The 25,458-nt window shown below is 40.2% G+C and overlaps 1 protein-coding gene across 1 annotated transcript in view; it reads left to right on the top strand.

Moving 5' to 3' along the window:
* The first annotated feature begins 20,403 nt into the window (after nt 1-20,403).
* Frk (fyn related Src family tyrosine kinase) overlaps nt 20,404-25,458 on the top strand; it is a 97,018-nt gene continuing 91,963 nt past the window's right edge. Inside the window, exon 1 of the mRNA XM_032888839.1 lies at nt 20,404-21,251. Coding sequence (XP_032744730.1) covers nt 20,905-21,251 — 347 coding nt within the window. The 5' untranslated portion in view covers nt 20,404-20,904. The remainder of the gene's footprint in view (nt 21,252-25,458) is intronic.

The raw sequence follows: 25,458 nt of genomic DNA, 5'->3' as shown, positions 1-25,458 counted from the left end.
CTATGTCATACTGTTGTGGAGGGAATTGATTAATATTTATGAACGCATTATGTGGGAAAGTGGGGTATAAATATTACTACATGCACTGAAAGACTGTTTCCTATATAGTATTATACACAAAGAAAATAAGCCACGGCTGTCATATTCTTGGAACAGTTTTTAAGTGGCGATCAGTTATCTTTGCTCCCCTCTCATCTTTTATTTGTTTAGTGCTTTTGTGATTTAATGTTTTCAATGATGATTTCTGTTAACTTTGTTTTTTTTTATTGTTGTCATGCATTGATGTATTTTGGTTCCTGTTACGTTCAATACATCTTTCTATTTCCAGTTACAATTTGTAAATCATTGCCTGTGATTTTCTGTTTGGAAATTTATCCAGCACACTCAGGATGTCTGTCATCACTTAAGAATGGGCACCGAGACACGCTGCTGAAGAGAACAGATATGCTACTTAGCTTTATTGTATGTAAAGCTCCTATGATGGAAATTCTTCCTTTATTCTAGAATTTGTAAGCATAAAATTAGAAGTAGATTTGACTGAAAACATAGAATTTTGAGTATAATACAATTACAACTAAGTGTTGGGTTACGTTTGCAATTCATTAAGGCAGAAATAGTATATTTTTCATAACCAATGAAATATACTGGTAATAAGCCTAAACATGTTTTCAATAGCAATTTTTGTTATAGTCCTAATGTTAAAGTAGCACTTGCAAATATCATTCTTGTTTTTTTTGAGACAGGTTCTCATGAAGACTATATTAGCCTGAAATCTATTTCCCTAACGATGACCTTGAACTATGGATTCATCTGTGTTCAGCTAGTCATATTATGACTACAGGCATTCACTGCCATGCCTGGCTAGAAATATCCCTTCCTTCCCATGCTTCTAGAGTGACAAGGTGACTGTCTCCTAAACTTTTATTTTTTTTTTTGTTCTTTTTTTTTTGGAGCTGGGGACCGAACCCAGGGCCTTGTGCTTCCTAGGCAAGCGCTCTACCACTGAGCTAAATCCCCAACCCCTCCTAAACTTAAAATTACTATTGTATATGTTTCTCCATAATTAAACTGTTTTCACATTTTGACTGCATTAGTAGGGACAATTACATGGTCCTGTATGGTGTGTTTTCTCCCAAAAATGCCGTGCCACGAAAGGCTGATAGCTATTTCAGACCTAGTATTAGTGCTTTAATAGTGTCAGTCCTGATGCAGGGCCTGATCTTCAGTCATGCACAGTTAGAATCTTGGTGAAAATTAGGTTGGCCAGAAATGACCATGTTTACAAAATATATTCTAGATAATAAAACTCACAAGCCAATGTTGAAACACAACTTTAAAGCATTAATTGCTGTAACAAGTGTATACTGGGTAGTACTAGTAGATGTATTCAGAAGTCTAACACAGAGAAAGATGTTGTAACAAAAGATGCTTGGTGGAAATAAAACTCTAAAAAAGGAAAAATAGATATTACCACTTGGTTCATAATTCTCATCCTAATACATGCTGGAATATGCCCGTTTCTCATTCTTACCAAAGTTCCACAGAAATACCTGGTAATTACAATCAGAATGAATAAGAGACACATCGATCTGCTATTTTTATGCATCACTTCTTTTTTCAGTATTTGTTAATAAATCACACGAGATCTTTCTTTAATTCCTAATGACCTTCCTTAGGACAAATACATTCCATTTTAGGCCCCACTTTATAGGGGTACTTCCTTTTCCAGTTGTGCCCTATGACTTTTGCAGAGATCTAGGAAACACTAGCTTTACCAGAATCATCACTTTATTTAAAACCCAAAATTAGTTTCCCCTCCTTGAACAGATATCTAACCTTAGCTACATCATCAGCAGTGTTAGGTTCAACTCCTTAAAATTAACCCATAAATCTATGAGGTTGAAAACAGGTTATCCCTTGATTAGGTCATTGATCTATGGGAGGGGTCTCTCAGGCTCTGCTTAATCATAGATGCAGATCACTCTTCCTGGGACACCACCATCATTTATGGAAGGAAAAGGAATTCAAGTATTCAAATGTACATTGCTTTCTTCTACAAGGCATCTACCTGGAAGTGATAGGCATCTGTTTTAATCACATTTCATTGGCCAAAGCGAATCACATACACATGTTCCTTTTCACACACAGGAATGGATAATTCTGCCTTGAAAGGGAGGAAACTGGAAATACTCTGAACATGGGAACATATATCACACTTAGTAAGTCAGATGAATCTTTTTTTGTTTAAAAAATATTTTCACTTATGTAATAATGACCATCCGAGTGGGGCAAAATGTGACAGTCCAGCACACATGCATGACCACACCTGAGTATCAGCACCTGAGCATCAATACCCTTGCAGTGCCTCTGTGTGGACAACCTAATTCCTTCTGCTCTCTTGGAAAAGGTCCAGTAGTAAATGGCTGTGATCCCAGTGCTGTGCATTAACATTTACTTTTTCTACCTGCTTAGCCACAACTGGTACCCATTTTTCTTTTTTCTTTTTCTTTTGTTTTTTATCTATCTATCTGTCCGTCCGTCTGTCTGTCTGTCTGTCTGTCTGTCTACCGACCGACCGATCTATCTATCTATCTATCTATCTATCTATCTATCTATCTATCTATCTATCTATCTATCTATCTATCTTTACACTCCAGATTTTATTCCTCTCCCGATCCACATTTTGACTGTTCCACATCCCATAACTCCTCCCCACACTCACTGTCTCCTCCAGAATGTCTCCTTGCCACCCACCCTGCCAAACCTCTAAACTCCCTGGGGCTTCCAGTCTCTTGAGGGTTAGGTGCATCTTCTCTTACTGAACCCAGACCTAGAATCCTCTGCTGTGTATGTGTTAGGGCCCTCATATCAGCTGGTGTATGCTGCCTGGTGATCCAATGTCTGAGACAATTCAGAGTCTAGGTTAATTGAGACGGCTTGCTTGTCCTCTTACAAGATCACCCCTCCTCGACTTCCTCCAGCTTTTCCCTAATTCAACCAGAGGGGTCAGCAGCTTCTGTTCATTGGTTGGATGCAAATATCTGCATCTGACTCTTTCAGCTGCTTGTTGGGTCTTTCAGAGGGCAGTCATGATAGAGCCCTTTATGTGAGCACTCTATATAGCCTCAGTAATGGTGTCAGGTCCTGGGGCCTCCCCTTGAACTTGATCCCCCTTTGGGCCTGTTGCTGAACCTTTCCTTCAGGCCGTTCTCCATTTCCATCCCTGCAGCTCTTTCAGACAGGAAGAATTAGGGGTCAGAGTTTTGACTGTGGGATAGCATCCCCATCACTCAGTTGATGCCTTGTCTTTCTTCTGGAGGTGGACACTACAAGTTTCCCCCCGCCCCCCAATGTAGGGCATTTCATCTTGGGTCCTTCCCCCACCTTTGAGTCCTGAGATCTCTCACCTCCCAGGTCTCTGATACATTTGGGAGGGCCCTCCCCACCTCTTACCTCCTGAGGTTACTTGTTTCCATTCTTTATGTTGGCCCTCAGGTCTTCGGTCCTTCCCCCCCACCCAATAGCAGATCATGTTCCCCTCCCCTCTCCCCACACCTGTCCCTTTTCCCTCCCAGGTACATCCCTCCCTCACCCCTTGTGGTTGCTTTCTTCTCCCTCCCAAGTCTGACTGAGGGGTCCTCACTTGGACCCTTCAGCTTGTTGACCTTTTTGAGTTGACTGTATCTTGGGTATTCTCTACTTTTTTGGGGGGAGGGGCTAATATTCACTTATTAGTGAGTACATACCATGCATGCCCTTTTGGGTCTCAGTTACCTCACTCAGAATGATATTTCCTAGTTTCATCCATTAATCTGCAAAACCCAGGATGCCCTCGTTCTTAATAGCTGAGTAGTATTCCATTGTGTAAATGAACCACATTTTCCTTATCCATTTTTCTATGGTGAGACATCTGGGTTGTTTCCAGCTTCTGGCCACTAGGAACATAGTGGAACACATGGTGGGGCATCTTTTGGGTATATTCTCAAGAGTGGTATTGCTGTCTTTAGATAGATCTATTTCCAATTTTCTGAGGAAATGCAAATTGATTTCCAGAGTTATTATACCAGTTTGTGATCCCACCAATAATGGAGAACTGCTCCTCTTTCTCCACATCCTTGCCAACACGTGTTTCCAGGTGTAGTTTTGATTTTAGTCATTCTGATCGGTGTTAAGTGGAATCTCAGGGTCATTTTGATTTGCATTTCTCTGATCACTAAGGACTTTGAACATTTCTTTAGGTGCTTCTCAGCCATTCAAGATTCCTCTGTTGTGAATTCTCTGTTTAGTTCTATACCTCATTTTTTGATTGAGTTATTTGGTTTTTTAATGGTTAGCTTCTTGAATATATATATATATATATATATATATATATATATATATATATATATATATATATATATATGATATTAGCCCTCTATCGGTTGTGGGGCTAGTGAAGTTTTTTTTTTTCTTCCCAATATGTAGGTTGCTGATTTGTCTTATTGACTATGTCCTTTGCCTTGTAGAAACTTTCCAGGCTTATGAGGTTCCATTTACCAATTCTTGATCTTAAAGCATGAGCCATTGGAGTTCTATTTAGGAAATTTCCCCTTGTGCCAATTAATTAAAGACTCTTTCCTACTTTCTCTTCTATTAGATTCAGGATCTGGTTTTATGTTGAGGTCATTGATGCATTTTGTCTTGAACTTTGTGCAAGGTGACAAATACAAGTCTATTTTCATTTTTCTACAAAGACAGCCAGTTAAACGAACACCATTTATTGAAGATTCTTTCTTTTTTCCATAGTATATTTTTGGCTTCTTTGTCAAAGATCAAGTGTGTGGTTTTATTTCTGGGTCTTCAGTTCTAATCCACTGATCAACCTGTCCATCTCTGTACCAATACCATGCAGTTTTTTTTTTAAATCACAATTTCTGTAATAGAGCTTGAAGTCAGGGATGGTGATTCCCCCAGTCGTTCTTTTATTGTTAAGAATTGTTTTCGTTATTCTGGTTGCTTTTGACTTCCAGATGAATTTGAGAATTGATTTTTCCATGTGTTTGAAGAATTAAGTTGAGATTTTTGCTGGGGAATGCATTGAATCTGTAGATTGCCTTTGGTAGGATGGGCATTTTTACTATGTTAATTTTACTAATCCATGATCCTGGGAGATCTCTCCATTTTCTGAGATCATCTTTGATTTCTTTCTTGAGAGACTTGAAGTTATTGTCATACAGATCTTTCACTTATTTGGTTAGAGTTATCTTAAGATATTTTATATTATTTGTGGCTATTGTGAAGGAATTTGTTTCTCTAATTTATTTCTCAGCCTGTTTATCATTTGTATTGCTATCCATTTTTCAGCCTTGTTTTTCCTACTCTAATTTTCTCTGATGATCACTTTCCTATTCTTTCTATAAAACCAACCTTTTAAGCTTCTGTGTTTGAACAAAAAGATGTGTTATTGCCTTTTAGTGAGCTACCTGTTTTTATTGTATTTAACATAAAGTCTTCTAGTCACACTGCTGTTTATTTCATTATTCTTAAGAATAGTCTGCTTTTGTACACATATGATTTCTTGATCCTTGATAAGCACGGCGTTGGTTCCAAATCAATGCTATTATGATTAACTCTGGAATAAGTGTAGGATATATGCATCTCTCTGATTTGCTCATAGTACACTTTTGAGTAATGAGAGTAGACAAGCTAGTCTAAATTTAGTCTTTTGTGGAACTGTCATACTTCTATCTATTCCTCGTCCAGTGTATACCCCATCACATTCTTTTCAACACAGTATATATCCCATCACATCATTGCCAACATAATATATATTCAATCACATCACAATGTATACCCCTCTACGTCTTTTTGACACATCTGTGCTATTTACTTTTTGGCTTACTGACTCAGCCATGTAACTACAGTGAGATGAGGTTGCACTGGAATTTTGATTTATGTTTTCCTGATCATTACTGACATTGAACATTTTTTTATACTTCTTGACTTTGCATTTATATCTTATTTGAGAACAATCTATTCATATTGATTCCTTATTTTTTCCAGAAAGGGTTTTATAAAAAATTCAAGTAACCGCTCATTTTTAAATTTGATTATTCAGTGTTGATTGTTGATCTGTTCATGGGGTTTTTTTGTTTGTTTGTTTGTTTGTTTGTTTTGGTATATTCTGGAAATAATTCTCTATCAAGTGAACAGCTAGAGATATTTTCTTGCATTTGTAGGCTTTCTCTTTACTCTGTTGGTCATTTTGTTTAAGATGTTTTTTGGCTTAATATAATTTCATGACTCTAGTTTTGCTTTTGTTGTCTATGATTTAGGAATCTTATTTAAAGATGTCATTACCGGTAGTGATGACGTGAAAGTGTTCCTCTCTGTTTATATTTCTTATAGATTTATAGATTCTAATGATTTTCTTCTAGAAGTTTTAGGTCTTTGATCTATTGTATATATGTATATATATTTCATTTTTTATTTATTCTTATGCTTTTGGTGAAGTTATCAAGGATGAGTCACCTGATAATAGAGGTATTTATTTCTGGGGTCTCTATTCTGCTCATTGTTTTCGATCAATGCCATACTGCTTTGGAATTTAAAGAGGGAGAAGAGGTAGCCAAAGGGGATACTACTTCTAAACAGATTTATGCCTTCCTTGATATATATCACCCTTGTATTAATTTAGTGACACTTTTGGTGTGTAATGGTATACTTTATATAGAGGATATTTTGGTCATTTTATTTAATTTTAGACTTCAAAAAGCAGCCCAGTGTCTAATACATTGCAGAAGCCCAGTAGGTATTTGTTGAGGCAGTTAAGCAAAGGAGATAAGCTTCAAGAACTAGGAAAATAGATTCAGGAAGAAAGGTTACCACTTTATAATGGTGACTAGAGTGCATTTCCACTGTGCCATTAGATGACTTAATCTTCTAAGGTAGAAGGTATTACACACAATGCTTTTGATAGACTACCAGATAAGTGTTTCTATCATGAGGAAAATTCTAATTGGCTCTGACACTAACTAGGCAATTAAATTTCAGCAAATGACCTCTAGAAGCTGACAATGGACCCTCTGCTGGAGAAAAAAAAGTGGAGGATGGAAAAAAGAGGGACCAGTTCTATCTTTCATCCACATAGGTCTAGAGTGGTAGAGTGGATTTAATGCAAAACTTACATATATTCCTAAGCCTTTAAGTACTTCTTTTTAAAAATGTGCATTGCTGCCTGTGTGTATGTCTGCGTGAGTGTGTCAGATCCCTTGGAACTGGTGTTACAGACAGTTATGAGCTGCCATGTGGGTACTTGGAATTGAACCCAGATCTTTTGGAAGAGGAACCAGTGCTCTTTACCACTGAGCCATCTCTCTAGACCCTCCTAATGCCTTATATTATGAAATATATCTTAACTGTGTATATGCATAGCCAACCTTGTCATGTTTTCATAAAGAAGAGCACATATCACATACTTTTTATGTTTACAAACATGCATGTCATTATATTCACTGTAACAAAATATACTCGGGTTTTCCTCCAACCAAAGGAAAAGCAAACCACCTTTAGCAATCTTTTATTACATATGAGCACATTTACTTTGTCTATTCTTTATGGCACAGTAAGCCCTGGAGACTTTGTTCCTTTCTTAAAATGAGCAGTTCCAACTTTCAAGACCCAACACACCAACTGGCTGTCTTTGAATTGGTGTTCCTTACACAGCGAGCTGCACACCATAGCATAGCAGATTGTTCATTTTTCAAAATAAACCTTGTTTTAACAAGAATCATTAGGAAAAAAAATAGCTTAGCTAATGAAATCCCAGGCACGTAGCAGACACCTGAGCATTACAGAGAGGCTTTCATTAAGTCTGAAGTATTAAAAGTTATTTACTGTGTCTAAGCACAGCATTTCTTTAACCTTGCCTTTCTGTGACAGAAATTTATGAGAAAAGTGGTGCTCTTTTAAAAATCAAGGATCGAATGAAAAGACCATGCTTAAAGACATGCGAACATTCAAACAATAATGCCAGCAGTAGAAATCTGAATGTGGCCACTTAGAGATAGTCCATCATCAAAAGGAAAAAAAATGCCTAGTACATTGCTAGTTCATCAGGCGTCCAAGAAAAGGCCTCAACCAGGGAGCTCTTGGAGCCCTGCCCAATGGCTTGGCATGGACACTGGAAAATTCTAAATCTGGGAAGTTAAGTATAGTTTTTTTTCTTTGTTTCCATATAAAACCATGTATGTATAAATAAAGAACCAGTTTTTGTTGCTGATAGCATTGCTAATGACTAGTCTCTTAGAAGTCTGTGCATTAGAGATAAGGCTATTATATAGCTTTTAAAGTAAGAAAATACTGACTAGCTTTATACCAATATTCTTTTTTTCCCTTTAGGTTAAGATTATTTTAATTTTATAGGGGTCTTGCAGAAGACCCATTACAGGAAAGGGAAGCCTGTGCTTCAGGATGTATGATTGGTGGCAAATTTTAATTAGAAGGATTTGAAGTAAACGCTATTACCACAATAAAAGCAGAAACCAGGAAAGAGAAGTGAGGGGGATTTAGTTTTGGCCTCCTCTTAAATATTAATTTCAACTTCCCTCCCTTCTCCCCTTAGCCAAATCATTGTTAAATTCCATCCCATGTCCTATGTGCTGGAGGTACAGACACCCAAGTGCTCACCCCAGATCTCCTCAATCAGCATTTATTTTTACAAGATGTCCAGGTGGTGCATATGCTCATTAAAATTTGAGAGGAACATAGGCCTGATCAAGCTTGTGCAAGTTGATGCCCACCCGTGGATGCTTTCAAAGGTAAGGAACTCAGAACCCCTACTAAAATTTCCATTTCTATCTTTAAGTCTCACCAGGCTGAATCCTTTCACATCTATCTATGAAACCATGCAGTTGAGCAAGTTTTATATGTGGATATGATACCTCAGGAAGTACCAAATGAAACTGACCTTAATCACTAAAATGTACTAGTTTTTCAGTGGCTTCTTTTTTATTCTCTCTAGGACACTGAATCTTACATTGTTTGTTTTAATTTGGATATTTCATGACTATGTTTTAGACATTGCTTTTCCCACCCTGTACCTACATTTTTTTTTGCCACGTGTCTTTCTTGGGAAGCTTTTCTTCTATGTATTTTGAGGTATCTCAATAAAATTCCGTTAATAAATTAATGGATTTTACACGAATTCGTACCTAGTCTATTTGCTAATAATCCCACCAACCTCTGTGGCTCACACAGACTTGCTCTCAGATATCCAGAAGTCTCTGACATATGGAAACCAAGAGAGGAAAGCCCCGCCCCTCCCTCCTACCTTGGGGCCAGTACATATCTACTACTTCAGAGACACAGAGTTCTGGGAAAACAGAAACGTGCCTAATATTTTTGGTATCAGAATTTCTAATATTCTTGAAAGGGAAGACCCATGTTTTTGTTTTTAAAAGCTCCTTCCTATCATTAAAATGTTTCAATACCTGGGCTTCAAGTGGTAACTAACCTTGAGTAGTTGGCCCCCCCAGAGGACAATAGATGACCAACAGCTCTTGTGGTCTCACTTGCTTTTAGATACCTTAGGCACTCTCAGATATTGTCTTAGTCAGGGTTTCTATTCCTGCACAAACATCATGAGGAAGAAGCAAGTTGGGGAGGAAAGGGTTTATTCAGCTTACACATTCACATTGCTCTTCGTCATCAAAGGAAGTCAGGACTGGAACTCACACAGGTCAGGAAGCAGGAGCCGATGCAGAGGCCATGGAGAGATGTTACTTACTGGCTTGCTTCCCCTGGCTTGCTCAGCTTGCTCTCTTACAGAACCCAAGACCACCAGCCCAGGAACTGCACCACGCAAAATGTGCTGGGTCCTCCCCCACTTGATCACTAGTTGAGAAAATGCCTTACAATTGGGTCTCATCATTTCTGCAACCGAGGCTCCTTTCTCTGGGATAACTCAAGCTTGTGTCAAGTTGACACACAAAACTAGACAGTACAGATATGAATAGATGTATCTTAGTGCTAATGAGAACCATTCTGGACTTTACATTTTGGTAATCCATTTCAGAATCTTTACGCTAAATCACATTACTAAGTAAAAATAAAGTAGAATCAAAATTTTTACTCAGTTTACATAAGCTTATGTATTGTTATTTTGCTAAGAGGAATATACGAATGAAGAGGTAATGAGAAATGGAGAGAAAAGACACACACACGCACACACACACACACACACACACACACACACACACACACACACACACACACACATACCCTACTCACCCCAGATAGGAAACATATGAAAAACTAAGGTAATGACTGCACCAAAGTGAAACTTGGCAAACCATGGGTTCACTCGTTTTTTGTTGTTTTTTGTTTTGTTTTTGTTTTTACTTTTTAGTTTGTTTTTAATACCAACTAACCAAATATGGGTGAGAGGTTACTTACAGGGGCAGACAAAGATGACTCAAAACCATCATCTGCATTACTCAACCGTCCACTCCACCAATGGTGATGACTCATGAACACTCTAGCCTTGGAGCTCTCCGCAGATGGCTCTAGGGCCAGGAAATCTCTGTAGCCCAGCTGCTCAGTCTCTTTCCCCAGTCGTTGTTATTCCTCTTAACGTGTGAAGGGCCCGTGAGAGTGGTTCTACTGTCCGAGACACTGGACAGATGTTCTTTGTAACTCCAGAGTCTCTAGAGTTTCCCTTTGCTCCTAGAGAAAGTTTCAATTTGGAGGAAAATTCTATATAGCGTATAAGAATAAAATAATTTTGTATGGCTACTTTCGATGGTACATAAAGTAATTTTTGTCTGGTCTTGTCTATTTGTGTACTGTGTACCTCTTAGAACACGATAGGCATTTCTCTAGATTAGTGGCATCTTCCTTCCTTCCTTCCTTCCTTCCTTCCTTCCTTCCTTCCTTCCTTCCTTCCTTCCATCCTTTCTTGTGGCTTTGACCTGAGTTTTTCTCTTTCCTCTATCACCATTTTTCATAAGTTTGCTCTTTTCATAGTGTACCACATTTCCTGGATGTTTCAATATGCCCAGATTTTAAAAACAATTAACATTTTCTTCGACTGAGCTATCCATGTCTCCTACCATCTTCAAGACCTGAAATTCTCTTTTTGGTGCCTTTTAATCTGTTGGTGAGGCTCACCACTGAGGTTTATGTTTGCCACCTTGAGTTTTCATTTCTAGTTTTATTGTTACTTTGAGTTTTTGGGAGTAATTTTGTTTCTTTGTTAACGTCTCCTTTCATGTCTTGGATTATTTCCATTCTTCTATTTAGTTTTGTTTTCATGGTCTTTATTAAAGCATTAATTTACATTCACTTTAAGGTCTTTGAACATATTCATGATTGGTAGTTTGAAGATTGTGTTTTGTGCATCTGCTAGATTGCATTTCTCAGCGCCTAACACAATAGAGTTACTCACTTCTGGAGGAGACATATTGTCTTGGTTGTTTATACTTATGTTTTGCACTGGGATCTAGAAATATGGAGATACGATGCTTTAAGGGTTTATTGGTGTGGGTATCTGGTCTTGTCTTCGTTGGGTGGGTGTTTTGTCTTTTGGTTGCTGTTATCCACTCTGGGTCCTAACCAAATGTGGTGGATGTGGTTTAGACCTGTTCCTGCAGGTGGCAAGGAGTCACAAAGGAAAGGAGATGGGCTAGAAAGAAACGGTTGAAACTAGGGGGGCCGTGGCTGTTAGCATTTCTTCTAGGCTCTGCTCCACAGTTACCTGGCAACAGCCAGGTATGCTTGGCTTACTATAAAAAAAGGGCTGTTTGCCCCCCACTTCATTCTCTTACTTTCTTATTCTCTCTTACTCTCTTCTCCTCCTGACCCCTTTCTCCCTCTCTCCTCCTCCTTCTCCCCCCTCTTCACGTGTTCCTGTCCTGCCTCTCCTCTTGGCTGTCTGTCTGTCTGTCCATCTGTCTGTCTATCTCTACTCCCTTCCCAGCTCCACTTCCCGTCCCCTAAATAAATTCTATTCCATCCAGGGTTGAGGTGGGGAGCGATGCCTCCCCACCAAGGCACCCCTCTCACCTCACCATACCTAGCTCTACAAAACTTATCCTTGGCTCTTTTTTAAAAAAAAATAAACAACACAACAATGGGGCTTCATGAAGAGGCTGAATCCCTAAGGAATGGAGGTGTACTGGGAGCAGAAAAACATAATGCATTTTCTTTTTCTTACCATAAGTTAATGAAGTATATATTTTGCAAAGAAATTGATAGCATTTTACAGTTAAAGTAACTGAGAGCAAGCAGCCATCCATCTTATCCCAAACCACATAAGCACAGGGTGACAGGTCCTTATATTCACAAGCCATTCTGCCTCCCTTTGGCAGTATATGACCATTCCCCATTTTGTTCAGAGAAACCAAATAATATGAGGGTCCTTTGATTAGCTAGTTGGGATTTCATCTTATTTCCATAGAATCTAGTGAATGTTTAAAAGTCTTTTCTACATTAGATAGTTAAAACTTAATCTTCTGACAGGAATTCAATTACAACAGAGACAGAGCTCTTCTGTTCTTATTTTGAACAGAGTTTAGAATATCTAGGAAAGTTGAGTGCTTGGTAGTAAGAAGCTCACTGTAGTCCTACATATGCTCATGTGAAGTCTGCCCAATTGCCCATTATATATGTGAAAACATCAAAGAGAAAATCAGAGAGAGAGAGAGAGAGAGAGAGAGAGAGAGAGAGAGAGAGAGAGAACACAGAACTCTCCATGTGCTTTAGTTTCATATCTTTAGGGAAATTGTGGTGTTATCTAAGATAGTAGCTAGTGTACTTTAGAGAAATGTGAATGATAGTGTGATAGTGGAAGTGTCTGTTTAATGGGTAAGAATAGATCATACTTAGTGGACCATAGATACCCATCTCTATTCAATTTCTCATATACTAAGGCTAGCCTTTATCTGAAAATGAGCTTGAAATTTTCATTATCCCACATCTTTCTCCTATGTGCTGGCATGGTAGGCACATGTCTGTGTCTAAATTTTCTTTTTAAATTTATAATTTTTTTTTTGCTATGCTAGGTATAGAGAGTCTAGGCAGAGTCTCACAGATGCTGAACTACAACTGAATTACATGGTAGGTCAATCTCTATTTCAGAAGTGTAATTAGTTGTTTCTGGATGGTTCTTTGTAGAATTTTTTCACTTATCCTATTGGAAAGTAATCTCTCCATTCACTCTTTTGCATAAATATTTGTAGAATATTGTTTATCAAAATCTTACAACTCTAGATACTCTATGCTTATTCTATTTCTTTCAGTGTCAAAACAAAACACTCAAAGACCCTAAAGTATTGTCTTTTTTCTTTCTCTTTCTCTCTCTCTTTCTCTCTCTCTCTCTTTCTTTCTTTCTTTCTTTCTTTCTTTCTTTCTTTCTTTCTTTCTTTCTTTCTTCCTTTCTTGTTTTCTTTCTCTTCCTCCTCCTCTTCTTCCTTCTCTTCCTCCTCATCTCCTTCTACCTCCTCTCCTCCTTTAAACAAAAGCTGAATTGATTTACTGGCAATTAAGTAAAGTTCTATTAGTAAAGAAATTCAGTGAGTAGTCACTATCGGGAAAATTCATGAGTTTCAAGTGTTAAAAATGAGGTTTCATGGTTAAGCTCTTTAAGTATCAAAGCACTGAGTGCTACCTCAGTATTGATCGTCCATTGTGGTTACTGGCCAGGGAAGACACTGTGATTATGGACAGGAGGGCTCTGGCATGCTAAACTGTCTCAGAGTTTTTGCCTTTCACCATTTAACTGGTTAGATAGAACCAGTAATGGTAAAAACAGCATTTGATATTGATATCTCCTGAGTGCTCTCATCAGTTAAACATTCTCTTTATAATAGAATTTTCACATGGAAAAATAAACTAAGTTTAAATTTGCGTCCTTTCCCCCAGGTACTCTGTTAGGCAACAGCCAAAGATATTATCTAGAAAAGGCATCATTTCAGGTATTATCTAGAAGCGAACAGGAAGATTAAACTGCTGAGTGATGCCATGTTTCAGGTCTTGACATCTTCACTGAGGATGCTGCTTACAACTGAAATGTGGGATGCTTCCCTCAAGGCCGAACACATGACAATAAAATGTTTGAAAGAAGCATAACCAGTGTGTTACTTTGAATATGCCAAACATAACTTGAGGTCCCTGTGAGATATTTTAGAACAGTGAGTGGTTTTCAACCTTTCTAATGCTGCGGCCCTTTAATGCAGTTCCTCATGTCATGGTAACCCCCAGCCATAAAAATATTTTTATTGTTAGTTTATTGTAGTAGTTTGACTACTGTTGAAAGGAAAAATTTTAAAATTGCCTCCTAGACAAAAGTTGAAGCCAAAAGCGGGCCCTGGAACTGCCTGTTCCAGAAACTATATGATCACAGAAAGAGTAATTGCTCCAGATGGTTCAGCCACTTTGTTCCAGAAACTAGCTAACCATAATAGCAGCTGACCATAATAGCAGCTGACCATAGTAGCAGGAACTGGTTAACCATAAAGTTAGATTAAAATCTTAAAGAACAATCATGAGAAACAGGAGGTTCTTCCTTGTGATTCGGTATGGTTTTTCCTTTAAATACCCCTTCTTCCAACCATTCGAGGTTGAACTACTCTACCCCTGCGTGGGATACGAGTGTCAACCCCAATGCATTGGTTTCTGTCATCCCTATCAATAAACCTCTTGTTGATTGCATCAAGATCGGTCTCTCATGAGTTCTTGGGAGGGTCGCATCATTCTGAGACTTGAGTGAGGGTCTTCCTGCTCTGGGGGTCTTTCACTGTTATGAGTTGTAATATAAATATCTGATACACAGGATATCTGAAGTTGGCCCCTTGAAAGAAAGGGTCAGTCCATCCCCAAAGGGGCCATGACCCACAGACTGGGAACCACTGTTCTAGAAGGGTCAGTTCAGCAGGCCAGTAGATCAAAATGTATCTGGGGGAAATATCAGCAATAGAAGTGAAAATACAAAGGGCATAGTTGTCCTTTGTGTGTCAGAGGAAGAAAAGCCTTAACAAAGCACTTTAAAAGAGGAACACACGGAGGCAACATACATTATAATGATGCATCTTGTTATAGACGCATCAGAGATTCTGTCTAATTCCCACTCCCTAGAGTGGGAAGCTAGAGACAGGGATTCTGTGGAGGAAACATACAGTATCTCATTAAGAACTAGTTATTCTTTAACCATTTAACTATTTCTTTAGCATTGCTTAAAGCGAAACTCTCTTCCTAAGGGTGGTTCCTTAACCAAAGACTACCTGCAATATCAGGTCTCCAGCTGGGCCAGAGATCCTATTCTCTTGCCAGGAGGGTTTATTTTTTGTTTGTTTGTTTGTTTGTTTGTTTTGTTTTTCTATTCACATCTCAAGTGAGCTCTTCACAAAAGGAAAGAGATTATAGAGGAAGAAAATAGGTTGTCCAGCTGCTTCCAAACCCTTTAGTACTTTTTCACCTATGGTGCTCTACCTACTTTCCTTTTGGTCTTAGAAGAATTTTAAAGAAAAGCCCTCTCTTTGCTTTTTTTCAAAATGTATCATTATCAGTAAAGACAGGAAAGAAAGAAAATGGGTATCGTGTAAGCAGTAGAAATAACTGTTCTTAGAGGAAAGACGGTGATGTCTGTTAACCAGGTGATATTTCACTGTTGTCTTTAATGCAAGCAAAAGAAATTACATCAACCAGATTCCACGTTTCAGTGCTTTTCTGTGACAAAGTAAGCAGAGAAGGTGATGTTGTGTTTTTATAAAAGGATAAGAAGAGAAGAAATATGTTTGGTGGAGGTGCAGGTAGTTATGGGGAAAGAGGTACCTCCTCAGGCCCATGCTGAGGCATCCCTTACCCCTGAGGAACCAGCCACAGACATACAGTATAGAATATAGTTTATTCAGGCATGGGGAGGGGAGTTGAGAGGGTACTAGAGACAGAGAGAGAGACAGAGGGAGAGACAGAGACAGAATAGAGGAGTTGAGATTGGCCATGAGCACCTGTAGAGAGAGGTGGGAGGGGAATAGGGAGAGATGGGGAAGGGGGAAGAGGACAAAGTGGGGAGCAAGAAGGCAAGAGAGGGAGAGAGAGAGGAGAGGGGCGATCATCCCCTTTTGTAGGGAGTCAGGCATGCCTGGCTATTGCCAGGCAACTGTGGAGCAGAGCTTAGACAAAATGCTAACAGGTGGAGCCCACTGCGTCCGGCAGGCTGGTGAGTGACTGAACAGTAGTGTGGAGATTGAAGAACAAGACAAACCATGAACTGCCCAGAAATGGTTGTGGAGAATTGAGGCCTAACATCATACCAAACAGCAGTGGAAGTTGATGTCACAGCAGTCTGAAAACCAGAGAGGCAGGAGGAGGGTTAAGGCAGTGGCTACTGGGAGCAGGGAATACAGAGCCATAAAAGTCTCAGAAGAAGGGAAATTGGTTTTGGCTGGGATGCCCAGAGGAAGGCCTTAAGGAAGCAATAGGAATTTTATTCAGACTTTGAAATGCAGGCCAAAATCTTCTGGGAAGGAATGCTGAGCAAAAGAATGCCAGAGGAGACAGAACCAGATGTGGGAACAGATAAGGCTCTCTAGGAGCCTCAATAAACTAATTTGGTTGAACTGGAGGACTAATGCAGGGCTGTAATGGAGCAGGATGTCGAAAGGCCCTGTCTGATAGAGTCCGGATAAAGCACGCATTCCTCAGCTTTGATTCCAAGCCATATTTTTTCTTTTCTTCAGGCAATGAGGATCTGCTGAAGGTTATTGTTCAAGAGGGGGACTTTATTAATGTATTCTGGATTACACTGGTGTAGGGATTAGAGAGGACAGTTGCCAGAGCAAGGGACGCTAGCCTGGGTAGCTGGTTCAGTAAAGCCTGAAGTAAGGGTCTAAAATAAGAGCGGGGCCTTCCAAAAGCCTTCTGCATTGTGCTTGAGGCCATTTTCACCCCTCAGACTCTCTCACTTTGCGTGGGTATATAAAAAGTGTTGCTTCACCTCTAACGCCTTAAACCCATTTCCCACCTCCCTCACTTCCTCTTCCTTTCCCTTCTGTCCTCGCCATCTCTGCCCTTCCCCCCATCTCTGTATGCATCTCTCACTTTTCATTCCTGTGAACTAAGTCATTCACAAATATTCTACTACTTGCATTGTAGACGTTACCGGAGGCATCAAAGGTTTGGAGAATAGGGTTCTAGTCTGAGAAAAGCAAATAATAAGGGAACCAAGAGGGACTCAGTGGGCAGCCAAGTAAAAAGTTGGCGTCACACTTCAGGGGGGCACAGAGTACTAACCTATTATGTCAGGGAAAATGGCACTGAAGCCAATGTGGAAAAAAGACAAGGAGGTCATCAGCGGAGTGAGAGCAGGGAGGCTGCAGCATAGTAGGGAATGCGGACTCTCTTGTCGGGAGCTGTTGGTAGCAGGTAGTTTTGGGAACTGAGTAACAGGTTTTACACACAGGAATGAGAGACCATGATGTTGGGGGAGTTCATGGGTCTTTGTGTGTTTTGAGTTTAGTTTTGTTCTAAACATGCTGGAGGGTGCCGGAGAATTTAGACTTGAAACGAGGCATCGGATTTGTTTGTTTGCTTGTTTATGGAGTTGGCAAAGCCAAAGATTTATATTTTTAGGATCTGCAGGGTGCTTGCTCCTCATGATCCAACCACTTGGTGACTTTGGCCCCTTGGGCAAGCCACCTAACCTCTCTAAGTCTCAGTTTCTTCTCAAAACAACAGAGAACCAGTTAGTTCCCTCCTAGACCTTGTTCTCTAAATACTGAATCACTCACAACGTTCCTAGTATGGTTCTCAGAACACAGAAAATTAGTGCTGATACATACACGGCTGCTGCTTGTGCTTTTGCCACAGTCACTGGCCATTCACCTCAGGGTTCAGGCAAGCTGGAGATAAGAATGAGTGGGAAGAAGAGAGGTGAGGCCAGTGAAGACTCTGGAACTTTCTATTTTCTGTTCAGTGACCAGCTGTCATTCACACGGAGGTTTTTTTTTTTGTTTTGTTTTTGTTTCGTTTTTTTGGTTTTGTGTGTGTGTGTGTGTGTGTGTGTGTGTGTGTGTGTGTGTGTGTGTAATAAATCAAAAGGAAGGCTGAGCAGTACTAAGTGACTGACTAGCTTAAAGCATCCAGAGAGTGTGTCAAAGTCACCTGTCAGGCTACAAGCTTGGGTGCACAGGAGAGCTTTGGTGTCACTGACATGAGAAAATTCTTTTGTGTTGGGCTCAGGTTCCCAGTCCACTGTTCTCCTGACATCCTTGGGTGGATGATACTATTTCAGTTTCTTCACCTGCTGTGCTGGGCTGTGCTGGGCTGTGCTGGGCTGTGCTGGGCTGTGCTGGGCTGTGCTGGGCTATGCTGGGCTGTGCTGGGCTGTGCTGGGCTGTGCTGGGCTGTGCTGGGCTGTGCTGGGCTGTGCTGGGCTGTGCTGGGCTGTGCGTTTGTCACTGTCTCATCTCACAATGTTTTGACCTAGTCACAGTGAAGGCATATTTTAAATTTAGAGTAGCAAAGTGTTTGGAGTCTTAACTCCACTCACAGTTGAGTTTGGGTCCACCTCTGCCTAACGGACCTTCCAACTCTTTTTCTGTTTCTAGATCAAATAGATATATCAGGAGAGACCACAGCATCTGCATCCGTGTTTAAAGGCATCAAGAAGATACCACACCTTCATAGTTCATAGTGTTTGGCACAGAATATTTGTTATGAATCATTGGTATCATGATCATTATTTTTATTTCTGTATAAAATATGGAATTACATGTGCATTCTGTTTTGTGTCTCATGCTAGTAAAATAAAACAACAAAATACCTCTCAGAATTTGGCTTGTATCTGTGTGTGTGTGTGTGTGTGTGTGTATGTGTATGACATGTATGGTGGTTATGTGTCTATGTATGGGAGTACATGTATGTGAAGGGCAGAGGATATTGGGGCCTGCTTTGTCATTTTCAACCTTAATTCACTTCAGAAATGGTCTCTCCAGGATGGCAGATGCCTCCTGCCTCCGTTTCCCAAGTGCTTGTGGTGACAGGGTTGTAATCATGCCTGATTTTCTTCACTTGGGCACTAGAATCTAAATCCAGGTCCTCCTGCTCACAAAGCTAGCGTTTTGTCCATCTGGTTACTGCTGCAAGCCTACCTGTGTTTTATCTGCTTCTGCAAAATGTTACTTCTAAATTCTGTATATGATTCTAGGGAATGGTTCTCTGTTTTTTCTCCCATTTTCCTCTCTGAGTTGAATATTTTATTTATTTATTTATTTATTTATTTATTTATTTATTTATTTATTTATTTATTTATACAGTATCTCTCTGTACATTGTTCTGGCTGTCTTAGAACTCATTATGTGTACCAGGCTGGCCTGAAGAACTGACGGATGCCTGCCTGCCGGTGCTACCTGAATGCAGCTAAGTGAAGAGCAGGGCTTTGCCATGCTCAAGGCTATGGTTTAAGAGAGAGATTTTTGGGGCATATGGGTGGGTTGAAGCCAAGGCCTGCTAATTTCCAAGCACATCCCAAATCCCAAGAAAAAATTCTCAAAATGCCTTACACAAAACAGATGCTTTAATTTCAGCCAAATGATGCGTTGTGAGAAATTTTGTGATGTTCTCTACCAGCACAGAGTCTGTGCAGATAGGTTTGCACAGTTGCTCCTGAGGTCTAGGGTGACAGTGGCCTAGGGGAAGCAGGGCAAAGCCTACTTACTGGTGGCCTCGGAATAGCTATCTTAACCTGAGCCTTGGTTTTTCTGAGGTCCTACCACAACCACTACCTAGTCCAAATGAGTATGGACCCGAGGTCCAAGTTCAACAGACAGCATTTCTACAAATGCTCTAATCAACCAGCTACCTATTCCTTCCGTGTGCTTGGGTGTAAGCGCTACAGAAATAGCAATGTAAGGGATGTCTCTGTGGGAAAACGCAACCCTTCAGGTTCTCAGCATTTTATCCAGCTGCTTTTCTACTTTTTTTTTTTTTTCAGAAACTACTGAAGCTATTAAAATCTATTCCTGGTGATTAAAAAAAATGGTAGGGACTCAATGGCTCTTTCCCAATTGCCCCATGTCTGGCAGAACATACTTAAACTCCCAGTTTTCTCTTTTTAAAAAATTCTCTACCAGTATCAAAACAATCCTGCTCACATTTGTGGGGAAATAAATCTCTGCCTTGCATTCTGTGAAGGGAATAGAGCAAGACAGATAGCCATCTGGGCTAGCCTGTTTCTCTAGAGTATGGGTTTTGGCTGCTTTAAGAATCTGGCTTCTTGGTAAGGGGGCTGGTCTATCCTGGGTGTGGGAGGAGGGAGGGGTAAAGCTGACCTGGGAGTTCCTTTTAGATCAGACAAAAAGAAACCAGGAAGTTAGGAGGAATTATTACAGTCTGTACAGCTCAGGATGTTAAAGGCGATAACCTCCACGGCCTGGTTATTCATTAGCAAGAAGGAAAGCTCGGGGGAGAGCAGGACTGGCTCAGCTGCAGGCTTGAAGCTGGGTGAGAGCAGCTGCAGCAGGCCAGGCTGGGAGCTTTCGCCTGGAGTTAGTCTCTCCGTAACTTTTTCCTGGGACAGAGGGAGAGGTGGCTGTTCTTTGTTCTCAGATGTCCCTCTAAATAAAACCTTTTTTATTTTATTTATTGTTGGGTGCCCAGGCAGTCAGGAAGAAGCACTTTCCCACTGGACCTCCTTCTCAGTCCCCCTCTTGATTTTGCCCCAGGGCAGCAGCTACAAACAGAAAGCCAGCTGTGAGTGTCTTCTTGGCCAAGCCCAGATCTGCGGAGAGATCCGAAGCAGGACTTTATAGCTCTTCTCAGTATGGTGAGTTGTAGCTGATTTGGAAGCTGGTGGAGGAGGACAGTGGCTCTGTACAGCTTGTGGGGAGAGGATTATTCTCCCGTGCTACTACCACCAGCCGGAACACCATGGGCAGCGTCTGTATGAGGCTTTGGGCATACCTGCAGCCTTTTCTCCCCTGCTGGTCCCAAGAAGCAGACAAATCAGTGGTGATTGAGAATCCAGGGGCCTACTGTCCTCCAGAGGTCAATCGAAGCCAAGGCCAGTATTTTGTGGCTCTGTTTGATTACGAAGCTCGCACTGCAGAGGACCTGAGCTTCCATGCTGGCGACAAGCTCCAAGTCTTGGACACTTCTCATGAGGGCTGGTGGTTGGCCAGACATTTGGAGAAGAAGGGACCCGGCTTAGGTCAGCAGCTGCAGGGCTACATTCCTTCCAATTACGTGGCAGAGGACCGGAGTCTCCAGGCAGAACCGTGAGTAGCACAGGCCATACTTGATTCTCTTGGGGTTTGGATACTTAAAACTCTGTCCGACTCTCCCTCCTTCCTATCCACGGCCTCTCAGTCCAGATAGGTCCAGTGTATGGAAACACATTTCAGATGCCGTTAATTGAAATATGTCTTTCCCGACAAGTGAGAGAGGACATGCAGGTGACTACTACTAAAATGACTTTGATTATAGTGGGCACACCTACAATCCATTTAATACTGGCCCTCTGCCTCACTTTCATTAGAACGACATTTTCATTTATGGGTAACTATGGTCTCTCCTAACCCTACTTTCAAATCTACAATCTGAGGCTTTTTGTTTAGTTAGTGTTAACTTTCCAAGCATGCCAAACTAATAGTACAAATCCTGCAGCTAATGACAACCATTTCCATCCTGGTAGGGTCACAAGTGAGCTAACTCACATAGAAACAACTACACAATGGTGGTTTCTTTCTGGTGAAACCATGACAGAGAAAACTTTAGTAGGATTCCTCAATCCTGAGGTGTACTATTCCAGCTACGATAGGTTTTGGATTTTAGGATTGAAAGCTGGCCAGGTGTAGACAGCAAATTTTAAGAAGAAAAGTAATGGATATTTCTTTCAAAAGTAGATTTAGATTTCATTCTGAAAAAGTGATTTTAGAATAGCGGGGGTGGGGGGGTGGGCGATGATGAGCACATTTATTATTAGTGCTTCTTTTTTTCAGTTATCTGTCTCCAACTGTGGTGGTTAAACAATTATCTAACCTTGTTAGAAATGGACTCCAAACGTTTGTTGAATACATGTTATGAATTGAATTGGAAACATGCCCTGCAAGCTCAGGTTCTGAATCTTTTTCTCCAGTTGGTGGCGCTTCATTTGAAGTCTGTAGAAACTCGAGGGAGGGAGTTGCACCTAGGTGGTAGACAGGCCTCTGAAGAGAGTACCCAGCCTTTATTCCATCTCGCGCCTGTGTTTACCACTACACCATAACATGAACAGTCTGTCACGTGCTCTTTCTACCCTGAACTTAATCACTATGCTTGCTGTCCCATGACAGATTAAACCCTTCAGTAACTATAAGCCAAAATAAATATTTGAGAGAGAGAGAGGGAGAGAGAAAGAGAGAGAGACAGGGAGAGAGAGAGACAGAGTTTGAGAATTATTACGGTTTATAATGGCACAAGAGAGTTCAGTTAGTATTCCAATAATTTCTACTGTTGGTAATGGCATAAAAGAAGAAAAATTTATAAATTGATTTAAGCTGCATCAATTCATCCATCCACCCATTCAAAGAGCAGGCATATTGGTGGGTTTGTTAGAGCTGTGTGAGTAGGAAGTAGATAAAAATGTAACCTTGACAATGGATATGGAGGATCTGGTGGATTAGAAAGCAAGTAAAGATTCAGTGTTGGTGATGAGTTCCAATGAAATCTACTACAGGGACTATCTTTAGGAAATTGGCTTATAGTAAAGAAGGACTCCTTGCAGGGGTGATCCCTGTGGTCCCCCCATGTTCTCATCTAGAGATTTTTATTTCTGATTACTTTCTTTTATTATTATTTTAGTATGATATTTTATTACTTTTTAGAGAATTGAATACTGTGTAATTTGATCGTATACACTCTGCCTCCTCCATAGCTTTTGTTTCGTTGTGAGCTGGACATCTCTTACTGTTCCAAGAAACAGAATGGCAACAGCAGCTATGGGTCATGGCTGCTCGGTTCCAAACTTAATATTTTTAAAGAAAGGATAGTTTGGTGATTTTTCTAGATTTTTTTCCCAATACCATGAACTTTTAAAATTAAGAAGGCTATAATTTATGCCTAACCAGACAATAATTGACTTAGACTTTTGGCGGGAAGAATTGATGTTATCAAATGAGAAGATTCCCTAGCTGGGCATGGTGGTGGTTTCCTGTAATCTCAGTAACCCAGGGGCCTGAGGCAGGAAGATCGCTACATATTAGAGTCCAGACTGAGCTATAGAGTGAACACAAGGACAGCCTCAGATACACAGAAAAACCTTGCTTCAAAGAAAAGAATGAGTGAATGAGTGAATGAATGAATGAATGAATGAATGGAGTGACTTGAATGAACTCTTCATTACTGTTGTAGTTTAGATCTTCTTAATTTCACATGAAAGCGGGTAGGGGCCGAGGCACATCTAAACAGAAAAGGAAGTGTCTTTCACTCATCCACTGAGTGCTTAATTATATGTATTTCCTAAAACTTTGTTTCCATGTCAAGGATTCTGCATAGTTTACATTTAGTATAATATTCTCAGGACAAACAATTTAATGTTGATATTTAGTGCCTTGAATTCATGATCTACTGGTGTTTAATCATCGTTCACCCATTGTAGCATAGGAACTCCAATTCCTCTGTAAGATCTCTAGCTTGCTTTTTCTCATTTTGTAAGGATGTGTGAATGAAAATTCTTACTTTTAAAAAAATGTGCTGTACTCATTCTTATTGGACTATAAATGCTGCAACGGAGGGGACTGAAAGAAAGTGAGCTATCCCAAGGTGAACATACCCTCGTTAAAAGGTCAGGCATAGTGTCTGGACTAATTTAGACTGCTGTCTAGGAACACAAAATAAAGCAGCTAAAGTATTGTGGTTAATTTTTTTAATTCACAGGGGCTGTTTATAGCTAATAACATTCTTTTTTTCACTTTCATTAGACCTTTACTCTTGGAGGTGATTTTCAACTGTATTTACATCCCTGATAACTCAGTTTCCATAGTAGGTTTTCCTGTGTACTCTCCAATAGAAACTGGATGTCCAAAGAGTCTCTCATTCTGTCTTTGCCAGGACAGGATACCCGTTTCCTTCTAGATACACATGAAAGTTTCACCCAGGTACCTGATTTCTTGCGACCACTTGGCTGAATGCTACAGGTTGCAAAATGTATCTCCACTCCACTAAGAAAAGTGATTTTTAACTCATAGTTTTCAAAGTGAGGATGTCCAAGAGCCTCATACAGTACTTGTTATCAAAGGAATTATGTAAAACATTTTAATATCTTCACTGAGGTTTCTAGCCCATATTTCGGTTTTCCTTTTCAACCCTGTTCAAATTAAGGTGGTTAGTTGAGTTCAATAAATTAAACCAAAGAGCGATTGCTGTCTGTATTTACTTGGTAAATGTAAGGAGGCAATGGAAAGCCAATGAGAGAAGATTCATCTAATCTTTAATTATTTAGTTCCAAATGCAGTAGTATTTCCTTGTTTATGTCTTGATCTTGACTTTCCTTAGTAGGAAAACAATTTAAGCACTTCTGCAGTTATTGCCAACTGGGACAAATCAATTGAAGGTTTTAGTTTGTTGAACATCCACCCCCAACTTTTTTTTTTTTTATTAACTTGAGTATTTCTTATTTACATTTCGAGTGTTATTCCCTTTCCCTGTTTCCTGGCAAACATCCCCCTAATCCCTCCCCCTCCTCTTCTTTATGGGTGTTCCCCTCCCCATCCTCCCCCCATTGCCGCCCTCCCCCCAACAATCACGTTCACTGGGGGTTCAGTCTTAGCAGGACCAAGGGCTTCCCCTTCCACTGGTGATCTTACTAGAATATTCATTGCTACCTATGAGGTCAGAGTCCAGGGTCAGTCCATGTATAGTCTTTAGGTAGTGGCTTAGTCCCTGGAAGCTCTGGTTGCTTGGCATTGTTGTTCATAAGGGGTCTCGAGCTCCTTCAAGCTCTTCCAGTTCTTTCTCTGATTCCTTCAACGCACCCCCAACTTTTTAGATACCTGGAAGTAGAGATGTTGTAAGAACCAGACTATTGTTAAAATGAACCACTGTACTAAGCGGTTGTTGCTACACTTGAACATGCTTTACGTTTCTTGAGTATCTTACAGTGATTAATAGCACCGTTCTTAAAGAATTCTGGTTCTGTGAAGAATGCTTTGATTTATATTATCTTTAATTCAAAATTATACCTATATCCTCTTATAGATGAGTGCTTTTTGTTGCAGTACAAATTAAAAGTAGGCAAGACCGGTTCCCATGCGTCACCACTCCACGCTGACCCCCTGGTACTCTCAGACCTGGGCAGTCGCTCCCTGGCACCGTAGGGCCATATAGAACTAACATTAATTTATCTCAGTGGCAGCTGGTTCCAGTGTGGCACCACGCCATGTTAGCCTAGCTATCTTCTAGCTCCACTGGTCTCTCCACTCCCATTGCTAGTCAATTTGGACATCC

Source organism: Rattus rattus, chromosome 18, assembly GCF_011064425.1.
Source record: "Rattus rattus isolate New Zealand chromosome 18, Rrattus_CSIRO_v1, whole genome shotgun sequence".
NCBI classification, from domain to species: Eukaryota; Metazoa; Chordata; class Mammalia; order Rodentia; family Muridae; genus Rattus; species Rattus rattus.
Note: the sequence above shows the minus strand (reverse complement) of the source record. Positions and strands in the feature narration are given on the sequence as shown.